Genomic DNA, 15,211 nt, shown 5'->3' on the forward strand with positions numbered 1-15,211 from the left:
AGTAGCTCTTTCCCCATCTAATTCATTTCAATTTCACTCTTTCTCCCCCTCCCTGAACCCCACCTCCTCTCCTCCCATTCTCTCCTCTCTCCTCTATTTCCTATCCTCCTCCCCTCTCAATTTATCCTTCCATTCTCTCCTCTCTCTCCTATTTCAAGCCTGCGGCATCTCATCTCTATCTCTTGTCCACTCTTATTTGCACACACCCGCTCCAATATATTTTCATCTCATATACAGTACAGTACACTCTCTCTCTCACTCACACTCACACACACACACACTCTCCCTCTCCCACTCAGTCACAGACATGTTGCTGCATCTCCAGAGGGCCAGTGAGTAGTGTGGTTGGAGCTGGTCCTGGGGCAGTGCCCTGTTGATGGCCAGTCACAGTCCCAGGATGAATTACCCTACTATGGGTTATTTACCTTGGCCCTCCCCTGTCCTCCCAACAGGCCTTGGTCCTCGCCACCGGAGGATTCACCACCACCAGATGCTGGTCAAAAGTAGTGCACTATGTAGGGAATAGGGTGCCATTGGGCCCTGGTCAAAATTAGTGCACTACTTATGAAATAGAGTGCCATTTGGGATGCATACACTGATTTCATGACTCACTGACTCTATAAAACCAACCACCCTGACCAAATGACTCTGTTATAACCTGGACCATAGTCTCTAACCACATTCTACAACCCTTACCACATTCTATAAACCTGACCACATTCTCTGTTCCTGATGTCCTGACCCAATGTCACGGTTTCGGCCGAGACTGCTCCTCCTCCTGGTTCGGGCAGGCTTCGGCGTTCGCCGTCCCCGGAGTACTAGCTGCCACCGCTCTATGTTTCATCATTTGATTGCTTTTGTCTGTCTGTATCACCTGTGTCCAGTTGTGTGTTGATTACGTGTCTTATAAGTTCCTTGTTTTGTTCTAGTATGATTGTGTGTTGTTATTTACTGCCACAGTGTCGGAGCTACGTCTTGCTCCCTGTTTGTTTTGTGTTTTAGTGTTTACGCGTGTGCGTAATTCTCCCTCGCCTCTTTGTGTATTTTTTGAGGTCGGAGGTTTTTCCTATTATACTTTGGACTATTAAATTCTGTTGGACTTAACCTCAGTGTCCTGCGCCTGACTCCTCCACCATATCCACATCGGTTTAGTGACACCCAAACTCATCATGCATTGTAAAACATGATGATAAACAAACAATATATTTTATAACTGTTAAACAGGTCAATAACTTATTTGTAAATATATTCCCCCTAACTGTTCCACACAGTCGATCAGAAGCAGGTCCTACCTCGGTGAGGTGCGGGTTGGGGTTGAAGCCACACTGGTTGCACACCATAGATCGGCACTGGGTGCATGTGCTGCAGTTTGGCTGGTTGTCCTCCGCGGTGCCCGTCAGGTCGGCCGTCTTACAGACAGGGCACAACTTGCTGCTGGGCATGGGGGCGATCTGGGGCACGGAGTAGGGCGAGGTGGGGGTGACGGCGGGGGACACCGATGGGGAACGTCCCGTCCTGCTACTACCCACATCCACCTGTAGGTTCTTGCGGGCAACGTGGCCCTGGCCCTGCTGCTCCCGCTGGGAGGCCAGGCGGTCCCCCGTCCCAGGCCCAGTCTGGACCCCCGCCTTGGGCCCGGACCCAGGGTCTGGCTGGGGGGGTCTTCCAGAGATGCTGTGGAGGACAGACACACGTTAGACTCTCGTGAGAGGATGTTATGTTACATCTCAGAAAAACAGGGCTTTGGTGTCAAAGATTGAACAGAAACGTCTTAAAGTGTTAACAGAGAGCAATGATTTGAATATTAAAGTATCAACATTGAAACATATCAATTTTTTGGTCATGAATCCTGAATGAAAGGGTTTGCAAGTTGCCAATTTGCTTTGCTTTGCCCAATACCAATATGGGCACATGAAAAAGGAAAGACTGTGTGAGCTGGAGAAATTGACTGTTTTCTCTTGGTGAGGTAAGAGGAGAACAGCGTTTGGCTCCTTCAAAGAGCGGTGAATGTTTTTTCCTTTCTGCTTCACTGCTTCCTCTTCCACAGTTTCAGCCTTCTGACCCCCTGGCAGTGGAAAAGACACAGGCAGTGTCTCAAATGGCACCCTATTCCCTATATAGTGCACTACCTTTGACCAGAGAACTGTTCAAAAATAGTGCACTATATATGGAATAGGGAGCCATTTGAGACACAGACACCGTTTCCCCTACAGTACAATAGCTCTGGAGATGGAAGGAGGCAGTGGGCAACTGAACAAAACACTCGCCCTCTCAAACACACATGTACCCCGCTGAGCACTGAACCAAGCATGCATACATGTAATTCAAGTAGTGGTTTGTGTTGAGTCTATATGGAATAAACATGCTGGTGTCTGCAGCCTATGAGAGGTTTAGATAGTATTGAGTCTTGACTATGTAGTGAACTGCATTCAGTCTGCTACGTTCCTAAAATTCCTTTCTGGTGAATTGTCTCTGTGGACTTAACACCATGTCGCTCTCTTGATGGAGAAGAGAGGAGAGGAGAAGAGAATGAAAAGACAAGAAGAAAGGTGGTTTATCAGACGTTAGCAGCACTAATGACTTCCTCTCTTCTCTCTTCTCTCTTTCACATTCTGCCCTGCAGACACCAGCCCATGGATTAGCTACAGCAATTAAAATAGAAATCATAGCTTTCTGCTTTCTTTGAGAACAACAACGCTACGCAGGCCTTGTTTTGATGCTCACGTCTTCTTCAAAGTCCAGGAGCCTCAATCAGTAGTCAGTACTCTGCTCGGCAGCACACCACTTCCAGGTGGGAGAAGGAAATGAGGGAAGAGAGAATGAAAATAGAACTGTTTGTGACAGTGAGTCACTGAAGACGGGCTGAGCAGAGTAGAGCAGAGCAGCTGGTTGTGGAAACAGCTCAAATCACCAGTTTTTCTCTCGCTCTCTCTCTCTCTCTCTCTCTCTCTCTAGGAATCGTTCTGTTCACCTAAGAACTGCTCACAGAAACACTAGCACTATAAAGCCTTGACAAAAACTATCCTTGACAAAGTCTTCCTGGCTGTGTGCCATATCCACAATATAATTTGTAATAATGAGCCGGATGAAATGAGCTAAGCTAGGCTCCCGGTTACATCAAATACACATCTATGAGATGTAAAATGTCTTATTAGAAGACCGCCAAGCCTGTTGCTCTACATTGGGCAAAGTGAGGGAGACCTCAGTTGTAATCACAATGGACCCTACCATCGCTTCTTTTCAATGACAGAAAATAAATAAACGTATTATGCTATTAAGTGGTCATCATGGTAGTAATACTGACCATCAGCTATCACTGTTCAACTCATGGCAACCGATGCACTTCTCCATTCCATAGTTTGCAACTCTATTACCAACAAACTGCAACTATTTTGGAAAGGGGTCAAATATAGCAGTATTAATTCTTTTTCGGTTAAACACAAATTGTTATGCTAATAAAGGCTTGTACAGTGGAATCCCCTGTGGTCCTTAAAAAAGCCCAATCCTCAGGCGTTAAACACACACACACACACTTCAGGCATTAAACCAAACGGCAGGAAGCCACGAATGGGATCGCAGCGCTCTATAGGATAGATCTCACCATCCACCTCTTCAAACAACCTCTTCAGATGCTTTCATCAGCCAGTGAATAGCACTCTGTTGAAAGCAAAGCACCTTGAAATTCATCTGTTGTTATTAAGCAATGAGAGGAAAGGCAGGTGGTTTGCTTTATCCCAGAGTGAATAGTATAAACGCTTCGTGTACTCTCCTCTCCGATAAGTCTGATGCCAGTAGAAGTGAGTAGGAAGCAGAGCCTTTGTTGGTGTGCGTGAATGTTTGAGAGCGAGAATGCTAGGCTCTGTACCACTGTACCAAATACCAATGTCACTGACAATCAAGTGAACAGCATTGCTTACCTACACAGGTCAACTGTGCATCTGCAGTAGGCCTACGATGTACAGTATGTACAGCTATTACCTTCAGTACAGGCTACTATATAAAATGATATTCTGAGTACAGACACATATGTATATTCTCAGTCATTACAAATGAATCTATGTAGTGTATACTCTCAGTACGGAGGCCTCTATCCTCACTGCACATTTTCAACGCAGATAATAATATAATCATATATGCCATTTAGCAGACACATTTATCCAAAGCACCTTACAATCATGCGTGCATACATTTTTGTATGGGTGGCCCCAGCGGGAAACGAACACACAATCCTGGCGATGCAAGCGCCATGCTCTACCAACTGAGCCACACAGAAAACTGACAGACACAATTCTGGTACAGACAGATATTCAGACACTGTCAGAGGTACAATCCTAGCTGCTGTACTCAGCACACAGAGCTTCTCTGTGAAGAGACAGACGGAGCTGACCTCTTCAGAACCGACACAGGGCTGTGCTCACTAATGGTGCTTCATGTGGGTCCTTTTAGCAGGGAATTATTCCAATCTATACTGAATATATACTGAAATAAATGGACAGGCAATTACCATTTCCTTTATGAACATGGTCAGTGACAGTGAACTCAATATTTCAGCAGCAGGAGATAGTGCTGGGGTGCGTCCCAAATGTCACCCTATTCCCTATATAGTGCACTCCTTTTGACTCATAGGTCCTAAAAGTAGTGCACTATATAGGGAATAGTGTGCCATTTGAGATGTAGACAGGGTTTCTCTGACTCCCTCCCCTCTTTGTCCTGATAGAGGTAATAGTCTGGAGAAAATCTCACACCCCAGAGAGTTCCTTAGTTTCTTCACAGATTTACATCATCCTCTCTGTCTTCTACTGAAAGGGAAATGGGTAGCCAGCTGAGAGTGAGAATTAGAGTCTCTCTCTGTGTCTGTCTGTGTGTGTGTGTTCGTGTGTGTGCGAGAGAGAGAAGTAGGAATGTAAGAGTGAAGGTTTTGATGTGAACATGTGTGTACAACATGTTCAGTATTGTGTGCGGGAATGCTCTCAGTTCCAGATATCTGTGTACTGTATGTTTGTGAAATTCAATGACAGTAAACTGTGAGTACATACAGTGAGGGAAAAAAGTATCAATATCCCCTGCTGATTTTGTACGTTTGCCCACTGACAAAGAAATGATCAGTCTATAATTTTAATGGTAGGTTTATTTGAACAGTGAGAGACAGAATAACAACAACAAAATCCAGAAAAACACATGTCAAAAATGTTATAAATTGATTTGCATTTTTTTATTTGTTTTTATTTCACCTTTATTTAACCAGGTAAGCCAGTTGAGAACAAGTTCTCAAAGTCAAAAAATACAACAGAAAATATATATATATACAGTGTGTGCAAATGTAGCAAGTTATGGAGGAAAGGCAATAAATAAGCTATAGTGCAAAATAATTACAATTAGTATTAACACTGGAATGATAAATAATAATAATAATAAATAATAAGCCATTTAGCAGACGCTTTTATCCAAAGCGACTTACAGTCATGTGTGCATACATTTTTGTGTATGGGTGGTCCCGGGGATCGAACCCACTACCCTGGCGTTACAAGCGCCGCGCTCTACCAGCTGAGCAACAGAGGACCACATGATGAATGATAGATGTGCAAGAGATTATGTGCAAATAGAGATACTGGGGTGCATATGAGCAAAATAAATAACAATATGGGGATGAGGTAGTTGGGTGGGCTAATTACAGAGGGAGGGAAATAAGGGAAATAAGTATTTGACCCCCTCTCAATCAGAAAGATTTCTGGCTCCCAGGTGTCTTTTATACAGGTAACGAGCTGAGATTAGGAGCACACTCTTAAAGGGAGTGCTCCTAATCTCAGTTTGTTACCTGTATAAAAGACACCTGTCCACAGAAGCAATCAATCAATCAGATTCCAAACTCTCCACCATGGCCAAGACCAAAGAGCTCTCCAAGGATGTCAGGGACAAGATTGTAGACCTACACAAGGCTGGAATGGGCTACAAGACCATCGCCAAGCAGCTTGGTGAGAAGGTGACAACAGTTGGTGCGATTATTCGCAAATGGAAGAAACACAAAATAACTGTCAATCTCCCTCGGCCTGGGGCTCCATGCAAGATCTCACTTCGTGGAGTTGCAATGATCATGAGAACGGTGAGGAATCAGCCCAGAACTACACAGGAGGATCTTGTCAATGATCTCAAGGCAGCTGGGACCATAGTCACCAAGAAAACAATTGGTAACACACTACGCCGTGAAGGACTGAAATCCTGCAGCGCCCACAAGGTCCCCCTGCTCAAGAAAGCACATATACAGTGGGGAGAACAAGTATTTGATACACTGCCGATTTTGCAGGTTTTCCTACTTACAAAGCATGTAGAGGTCTGTAATTTTTATCATAGGTACACTTCAACTGTGAGAGACGGAATCTAAAACAAAAATCCAGAAAATCACATTGTATGATTTTTAAGTAATTAATTTGCATTTTATTGCATGACATAAGTATTTGATACATCAGAAAAGCAGAACTTAATATTTGGTACAGAAACCTTTGTTTGCAATTACAGAGATCATACGTTTCCTGTAGGTCTTGACCAGGTTTGCACACACTGCAGCAGGGATTTTGGCCCACTCCTCCATACAGACCTTCTCCAGATCCTTCAGGTTTCGGGGCTGTCGCTGGGCAATACAGACTTTCAGCTCCCTCCAAAGATTTTCTATTGGGTTCAGGTCTGGAGACTGGCTAGGCCACTCCAGGACCTTGAGATGCTTCTTACGGAGCCACTCCTTAGTTGCCCTGGCTGTGTGTTTCGGGTCGTTGTCATGCTGGAAGACCCAGCCACGACCCATCTTCAATGCTCTTACTGAGGGAAGGAGGTTGTTGGCCAAGATCTCGCGATACATGGCCCCATCCATCCTCCCCTCAATACGGTGCAGTCGTCCTGTCCCCTTTGCAGAAAAGCATCCCCAAAGAATGATGTTTCCACCTCCATGCTTCACGGTTGGGATGGTGTTCTTGGGGTTGTACTCATCCTTCTTCTTCTTCCAAACACGGCGAGTGAAGTTTAGACCAAAAAGCTCTATTTTTGTCTCATCAGACCACATGACCTTCTCCCATTCCTCCTCTGGATCATCCAGATGGTCATTGGCAAACTTCAGACGGGCCTGGACATGCGCTGGCTTGAGCAGGGGAACTTGCTTGCGCTGCAGGATTTTAATCCATGACGGCGTAGTGTGTTACTAATGGTTTTCTTTGAGACTGTGGTCCCAGCTCTCTTCAGGTCATTGACCAGGTCCTGCCGGGTAGTTCTGGGCTGATCCCTCACCTTCTTCATGATAATTGATGCCCCACGAGGTGAGATCTTGCATGGAGCCCCAGACCGAGGGTGATTGACCGTCATCTTGAACTTCTTCCATTTTCTAATAATTGCGCCAACAGTTGTTGCCTTCTCACCAAGCTGCTTGCCTGTTGTCCTGTAGCCCATCCCAGCCTTGTGCAGGTCTACAATTTTATCCCTGATGTCCTTACACAGCTCTCTGGTCTTGGCCATTGTGGAGAGGTTGGAGTCTGTTTGATTGAGTGTGTGGACAGGTGTCTTTTATACAGGTAACGAGTTCAAACAGGTGCAGTTAATACAGGTAATGAGTGGAGAACAGGAGGGCTTCTTAAAGAAAAACTAACAGGTCTGTGAGAGCCGGAATTCTTACTGGTTGGTAGGTGATCAAATACTTATGTCATGCAATAAAATGCAAAAAAAAAAAAATCATACAATGTGATTTTCTGGATTTTTGTTTTAGATTCCGTCTCTCACAGTTGAAGTGTACCTATGATAAAACAGACCTCTACATGCTTTGTAAGTAGGAAAACCTGCAAAATCGCAGTGTATCAAATACTTGTTCTCCCTACTGTACATGCTCGTCTGAAGTTTGCCAATGAACATCTGAATGATTCAGAGGAGAACTGGGTGAAAGTGTGTGGTCAGATGAGACCAAAATGGAGCTCTTTGGCATCAACTCAACTCGCCTTGTTTTGAGGAGGGGGAATGCTGCCTATGACCCCAAGAACACTATCCCCACCGTCAAACATGGAGGTGGAAACATTATGCTTTGGGGGTGTTTTTCTGCTAAGGGGACAGGACAACTTCACCGCATCAAAGGGACGATGGACGGGCCATGTACCGTCAAATCTTGGGTGAGAACCTCCTTCCCTCAGCCAGGGCATTGAAAATGGGTCGTGGATGGGTATTCCAGCATGACAATGACTCAAAACACACGGACAAGGCAACAAAGGAGTGGCTCAAGAAGAAGCACATTAAGGTCCTGGAGTGGCCTAGCCAGTCTCCAGACCTTAATCCTATAGAAAATCTGTGGAGGGAGCTGAAGGTTCGAGTTGCCAAACGTCAGCCTCGAAACCTTAATGACTTGGAGAAGATCTGCAAAGAGGAGTGGGACAAAATCCCTCCTGAGATGTGTGTAAACCTGGTGGCCAACTACAAGAAACGTCTGACCTCTGTGATTGCCAACAAGGGTTTTGCCACCAAGTACTAAGTCATGTTTTGCAGAGGGGTCAAATACTTATTTCCCTCATTAAAATGCAAATCAATTTATAACGTTTTTGACATGCGTTTTTCTGGATTTTTTTGTTGTTATTCTGTCTCTCACTGTTCAAATAAACCTACCATTAAAATTATAGACTGATCATTTCTTTTTCAGTGGGCAAACGTACAACATCAGCAGGGGATCAAATACTTTTTTCCCTCACTGTACATAAGCATTTATGATACAACAACAACCTATCATCACTATCGTCATGATCAACTCAACCACTGATGCTATATTTACTGTGGAAACAACACCATGGATCATTCAGGGACAAGGTGAAATGTCTCAAAGGATAAATAACAGTAGGGAAGAGCTTGTGCCCTTAGGGCTCTGGTCAAAAGCAGTGCACAATTTAGGGAATAGGGGCTATTGGGTGTTTAGGCCCCTTACTTTTTTCCATCTTTACTAACGACATGCCACTGGCTTTGAGTAAAGCCAGTGTGTCTATGTATGCGGATGACTAAACACTTTACACGTCAGCTGCTACAGCAACTGAAATAACACTTAATAAAGAGTTGCAGTTAGTTTCGGAATGGGTGGCAAGGAATAAGTTAGTCCTAAATATTTCCAAAACTAAACGCATTGTATTTGCGTCAAATCATTCACTAAACCCTAAACCTCAACTACATCTCGTAATGAATAATGTGGAAATTGAGGTGACTAAACTGCTTGGAGTAACCCTGGATTGTAAACTGTCATGGTCAAAGCATATTGATACAACAGTAGCTAAGATGGGGAGAAGTATGTCCATAATTAAGCGCTGCTCTGCCTTCTTAACAACAATATCAACAAGGCAGGTCCTACAGACATTTTACATTTTAGTCATTTAGCAGACGCTCTTATCCAGAGCAACTTACAGTTAGTGAATACATATTTTTTTTATACTGGCCCCCCGTGGGAATTGAACCCACAACCCTGGCGTTGCAAACGCCATGCTCTATCAACTGAGCTACATCCCTGCCGGCCATTCCCTCCCTACCCTGGACGATGCTGGGCCAATTGTGCGCCGCCCATGAGTCTCCCGGTCGCGGCCGGATGCGACAGAGCCTGGATTCGAACCAGGATTTCTAGTGGCACAGTTAGCACTGCGATGCAGTGCCTTAGACCACTGCGCCACAGGCCCTAGTTTTGTCGCACCTAGACTACTGTTCAGTAGTGTGGTCAGGTTCCACGGCTGGCCCTTAAAAGTACACGGAGCGCTAACATTAATGACATGCATGTTAGTCTCTCCTGGCTTAGAGTGGAAGAGAGATTGACTTCATCACTGCTTGTTTATTTAAGAGGTGTAGACAAGCTGAATGTACCAAGCTGTCTGTTTGGAATACTGGCACACAGCTCGGACACCCATGCAGACCCCACGAGACATGCCACCAGAGGTCTCTTCACAGTCCCCAAGTCCAGAAGAGACTACGGGAAACGCACAGTACTACATAGAGCCATGACTACACAGAACTCTATTCCACATCATGTAACTCAGTCAAGCAGTAAAATCTGATTTAAAAACAGATAAAACAACACTTTATGGAACAGCGCAGACTGTGAAGAGACACACACACACAGGCACACACACAGCATTCGCAAACACATGCTAACACACCCACTCTACACACACACATTTTAATATTGTTATTTTGCTGTATTATTGATTTCGTACTGTAAATATGGTATGGTAGAGTAGTGTGTAATAATATGTTGTGTTATGTATTGTTTTATTGTATGTAAATTGTGGTTGGACCCCAGGAAGAGTAGCCTTGGCAGCCGCCAATGGGGATCCGTAATAAATACAAATACAAAAGTAGTGCACTATAAATGGAATAGGGGACCATGTGGGATGCACCATGATGAATGAATCACCTGGCTTTGGCCACGTCTAGGGTTTTGGAGCCATTGTGAAAATATGCCATTATTTGAAGGGGTCCAAAACATATCAATATCTGTAAGTAATATAGATCTGGATCCAATTCAATGATGTGGCTGCCAAGAATGCAGGGAGGGAGCCATTTACCCAAGCTTTTCTATCACCTAGGTGGCGGTGCATTGACAAATAACACAGAAGGACTACAGGACTATTATGGGGTCAGCGGTTTGAATGGTACCCTATTCCCTATTTAGTACACCACTTTTGACCAAGGACCATAGGGCTCTGGTCAAAAGTAGTGCACTATACAGGGCATAGGGTGCCATTTGGGACGTCTTTTGTGCCTGTCTGCACATTCAAAGCTGACCCTTGAGTCTCTGTCGAAGCACAAATGGCAGGGATATACTGGTGGGCATCTGAAATGGGACCCTAGACCCTATATAGTGCCCTGCTTTTGACCAGGGTCCATAGCAGTGCAGTGCACTATATTGGAAATAGGGTGCAATTTCAGACACAGGTCTTTAACACAAATCAACTCATAATAATTAAATGGGCCCTGGTCAAAAGTAGTGCACTACTTAGAGAATAGGGCACCATTTGGACTCCTGAGTGGCGCAGTGGTCTAAGGCACTGCATCGCAGTGCTAACTGTGCCACTAGAGATCCTGGTTCGTATCCAGGCTCTGTCGCAGCCGGCCGCGACCGGGAGACTCATGGGCGGCGCACAATTGGCCCAGCGTCGTCTAGGGTAGGGGAGGGAATGGCCGGCAGGAATGTAGCTCAGTTGATAGAGCATGGCATTTGCAATGCCAGGGTTGTGGGTTCGATTCCCACGGGGGGCCAGTATAAAAAAAATATGTAATCACTAACTGTAAGTCACTCTGGATAAGAGCGTCTGCTAAATGACTAAAATGTAAATGTAATTTGGGATGCAAATTATCCACAATGGTCAAATCTGAATGATGGCACACTGCGGACAAATTATGAACCAACCAAGCAGCCATAATTAGAAGGACAACCACGCGACCAGGAGTCTGATCCATTAGGCAATGTGTGAGTCCCAAATGGTGCCCTATTCCCTATGGGCCCTGGTCAAAAGTATTGCACTACATAGGGAATAGGGTACCATTTGGGACGCAAAGAATACAAATGCTGATTAGCAACAGCAACTCCCATGAGCCTTATGGAGGGGTATCTGAGTAAGCCTAGAGACACGTGCTTGTCTGGTAGCTAGAGCTTGGAGTGCTTGGGTTCATCATAGACATTTCTACCACTACTGCTTAACATTACCGGATGTTCAGCTAAATGAAAAATACACTCTGCATAGTGCTATCTATCTATGTGCTTCATTGGCATTTTCCACCCTCATCACGTCTGATGAAGACCTAGGTGTGAAAACATTGTCAATAACGTTTGGAACTAAAGACAGTGGCTCAGTCACCACACACATGGCTTGCGTCCCAAATGGCACCCTATTCCCTATATTCCCTGTGGGCCCTGGTCAAAAGTAGTGGACTACATAGGGAATAGGGTGCCATTTGGGACAGCGCCGTCTATCTGTCCCCTTTGGATTTAGGTCTCCCTCTTTTAGGCAGTTTGTCAGGAGTGTGAGAAGAAGATAGCAGTGAGCCTTTAAACCACCTACTGGGTTTTTTAATGAAACATGGTAATGGATTTCCATCTCTCTCGCCCTCTCTCCCTACCTCTCCTTTCTCTCTCTCCAGAGAGACGGCAACACACCTCTATGTTGCAGTCTTGCACCGATTGATTTGCATGGACTATTGGCTGAGATATCATCATTAAACATAGCCATGGAAAATGCCGAGCGAACAGCACCAACCGGCAACCCATCTGTGGTGGTCACAGGCTGGGTGATTTGTGATGTACATCTACCACCACCCAGAGAGACAGAAATTCACCGATATGCGAGGAGGAATCTGAATTGATGTACACAGAATTCACATACTGCACATGCAAAAATAGGCCTACATACTGTACATAGTGCCTGGACTAGCCTCCTGTGATCCAAAGGGTGTACTTCACTGGAAGGAGGGGGCCCACAGGATTTTTTGAGGGGTACCCTGGAGGTCGCCCCCCCCAGATGGCATATGAACACGTCATAAGCCATGGCAAAAATGTTTAAAATTACAGGAAATTTGCTGTAAAATTGCAACGTTTTCGCTCAGCCTCATGGCAAGATCTGTAGAATAGCAGGAAATGTGCTTTAAAATGCTAAATTCTCTCAGCCTAATCGCAAAATGTGTAAAATTGCAGGAAATTAGCTTTCAAACAGCAAGATTTTCTCTCAGCCTCATGGCAAAATGTGTAGAATAGCATTACAATATGTGTAGAATTGTAGGATTTTTTTTTTTTTTTTTTTTTTCACCTTTATTTAACCAGGTAAGCCAGTTGAGAACAAGTTCTCATTTACAACTGCGACCTGGCCAAGATAAAGCAAAGCAGTGCGATAAAAACAACACAGAGTTACATATGGGGTAAAAAACATAAAGTCAAAAATACAACAGAAGATATATATACAGTGTGTGCAAATGTAGCAAGTTATGGAGGTAAGGCAATAAATAGGCTATAGTGCAAAATAATTACAATAGTATTAACACTGGAATGCTAGATGTGCAAGAGATTATGTGCAAATAGAGATACTGGGGTGCAAAAGAGCAAAATAAATAACAATATAGGGATGAGGTAGTTGGGTGGGCTAATTTCAGATGGGCTGTGTACAGGTGCAGTGATCGGTAAGGTGCTCTGACAACTGATGCTTAAAGTTAGTGAGGGAGATAAGAGTCTCCAGCTTCAGAGATTTTTGCAATTCGTTCCAGTCATTGGCAGCAGAGAACTGGAAGGAATGGCGGCCAAAGGAGGTGTTGGCTTTGGGAATGACCAGTGAGATATACCTGCTGGAGCGCAGACTACGGGTGGGTGCTGCTATGGTGACCAATGAGCTAAGATAAGGCGGGGATTTGCCTAGCAGTGATTTATAGATGGCCTGGAGCCAGTGGGTTTGACGACGAACATGTAGTGAGGACCAGCCAACAAGAGCGTACAGGTCACAGTGGTGGGTAGCGTATGGGGCTTTGGAGACAAAACGGATGGCACTGTGATAGACTACATCCAATTTGCTGAGTAGAGTGTTGGAGGCTATTTTGTAAATGACATCGCCGAAGTCAAGGATCGGTAGGAAATTCAGTTTTACGAGGGCATGTTTGGCAGCATGAGTGAAGGAGGCTTTGTTGCGAAATAGGAAGCCGATTCTAGATTTAACTTTGGATTGGAGATTCTTTATGTGAGTCTGGAAGGAGAGTTTACAGTCTAACCAGACACCTAGGTGTTTGTAGTTGTCCACATACTCTAGGTCAGACCCGTCAAGAGTGGTGATTCTAGTCGGGTGGGCGGGTGCCAGCAGCGTTCGATTGAAAAGCATGCATTTAGTTTTACTAGTGTTTAAGAGCAGTTGGAGGCTACTGAAGGAGTGTTGTATGGCATTGAAGCTCGTTTGGAGGTTTGTTAACACAGTGTCCAATGAAGGGCCAGATGTATACAAAATGGTGTCGTCTGCGTAGAGGTGGATCTGAGAGTCACCAGCAGCAAGAGCGACATCATTGATATACACGGAGAAAAGTGTCGGCCCAAGAATTGAACCCTGTGGCACCCCCATAGAGACTGCCATAGGTCCAGACAACAGGCCCTCCGATTTGACACACTGAACTCTATCTGAGAAGTAGTTGGTGAACCAGGCGAGGCAGTCATTTGAGAAACCAAGGCTATTTAATCTGCCAATAAGAATGCGGTGGTTGACAGAGTCGAAAGCCTTGGCCAGGTCGATGAAGACGGCTGCACAGTGTCACGGATTCTGCCGAGGCTGCTCCTCCTCCTAGTTCGGGCAGGCTTCGGCGCTCGTCGTCCCCGGAGTACTAGCTGCCACCGTTGAATGTTTCTATGTGTGATTGCTTTTGTCTGTCTGTCACACCTGTGTCCGTTTGTGTCTGATTACGTGTTCTATAAGTTGCCTGTGTTGTATTGGTTAGGTTGTGTGTTGTTTTTCGCCTGTCCGTAGTGCTGCGTGTTTTTCTCTGTTTTGTTGTTTTACGCATAGTTGCGTAATTGCTCGCCTCTGTCGTTTTGAGGCCGTTCTTTGTATCTTTGCCTTGTGGTTCACAAGTAAACTTTATTGGACTAAGCTTCGGTGTCCTGCGCCTGACTCCCTCATCACATACACCTCAGCCTTGACAGAACAACACACCCTTATGGAGTCAGCAGGAGCAGTGGCGGCACCCAAGTCGCTGGAGGATCGGATCAGCGACCAAGACACCATGATCCGGCAACTTGGGGCCGCCATGAACGAGGTGTCCAACACTCTGCGCCGGTTGGTTACGGGAGAGGCGCCCACGCCTTCTCACACCATCCCGTCACCAACGGCCAGTCCTCCTCTCTCAGCACCGGGACCCAGTGGCATTCGGCTCTCGCTCCCGAGGGCATATGATGGTTCGGCAGCCGGGTGTCAGGGGTTCCTCCTGCAGGTGGAACTCTACCTGGCCACCATACACCCAGCGCCCTCGGGATACGAGAGCGTCTCCGCCCTCATCTCCTGTCTATCCGGCAAGGCATTGGAGTGGGCCAACGCCGAATGGAGGGGAATAGACGCCGCTACCATCACCTACGCGGAGTTCTCCCGCCGCTTCAGGGCTGTCTTCGATCACCCACCTGAGGCGCTAGTAGATTCAGGCGCAGCTGGGAATTTTGTTGATCGTGCATTTTGTTATAGGTTAGGAATTCCCCTTCGGCCGGTAG

General features: G+C 45.5%; 1 protein-coding gene across 1 annotated transcript in view; it reads right to left on the minus strand.

Annotated features, from left to right (window-relative positions):
• LOC311138863 (protein bassoon-like) overlaps nt 1–15,211 on the minus strand; it is a gene marked incomplete at both ends in the record, with an annotated part of 129,142 nt that overhangs the window by 94,651 nt on the left and 19,280 nt on the right. The window contains one exon of the mRNA XM_084173658.1: nt 1,293–1,674. Coding sequence (XP_084029784.1) covers nt 1,293–1,674 — 382 coding nt within the window. The remainder of the gene's footprint in view (nt 1–1,292; nt 1,675–15,211) is intronic.

Source organism: Coregonus lavaretus (assembly GCF_964263955.1).
Source record: "Coregonus lavaretus genome assembly, chromosome: 12".
Lineage (NCBI taxonomy): Eukaryota > Metazoa > Chordata > Actinopteri > Salmoniformes > Salmonidae > Coregonus > Coregonus lavaretus.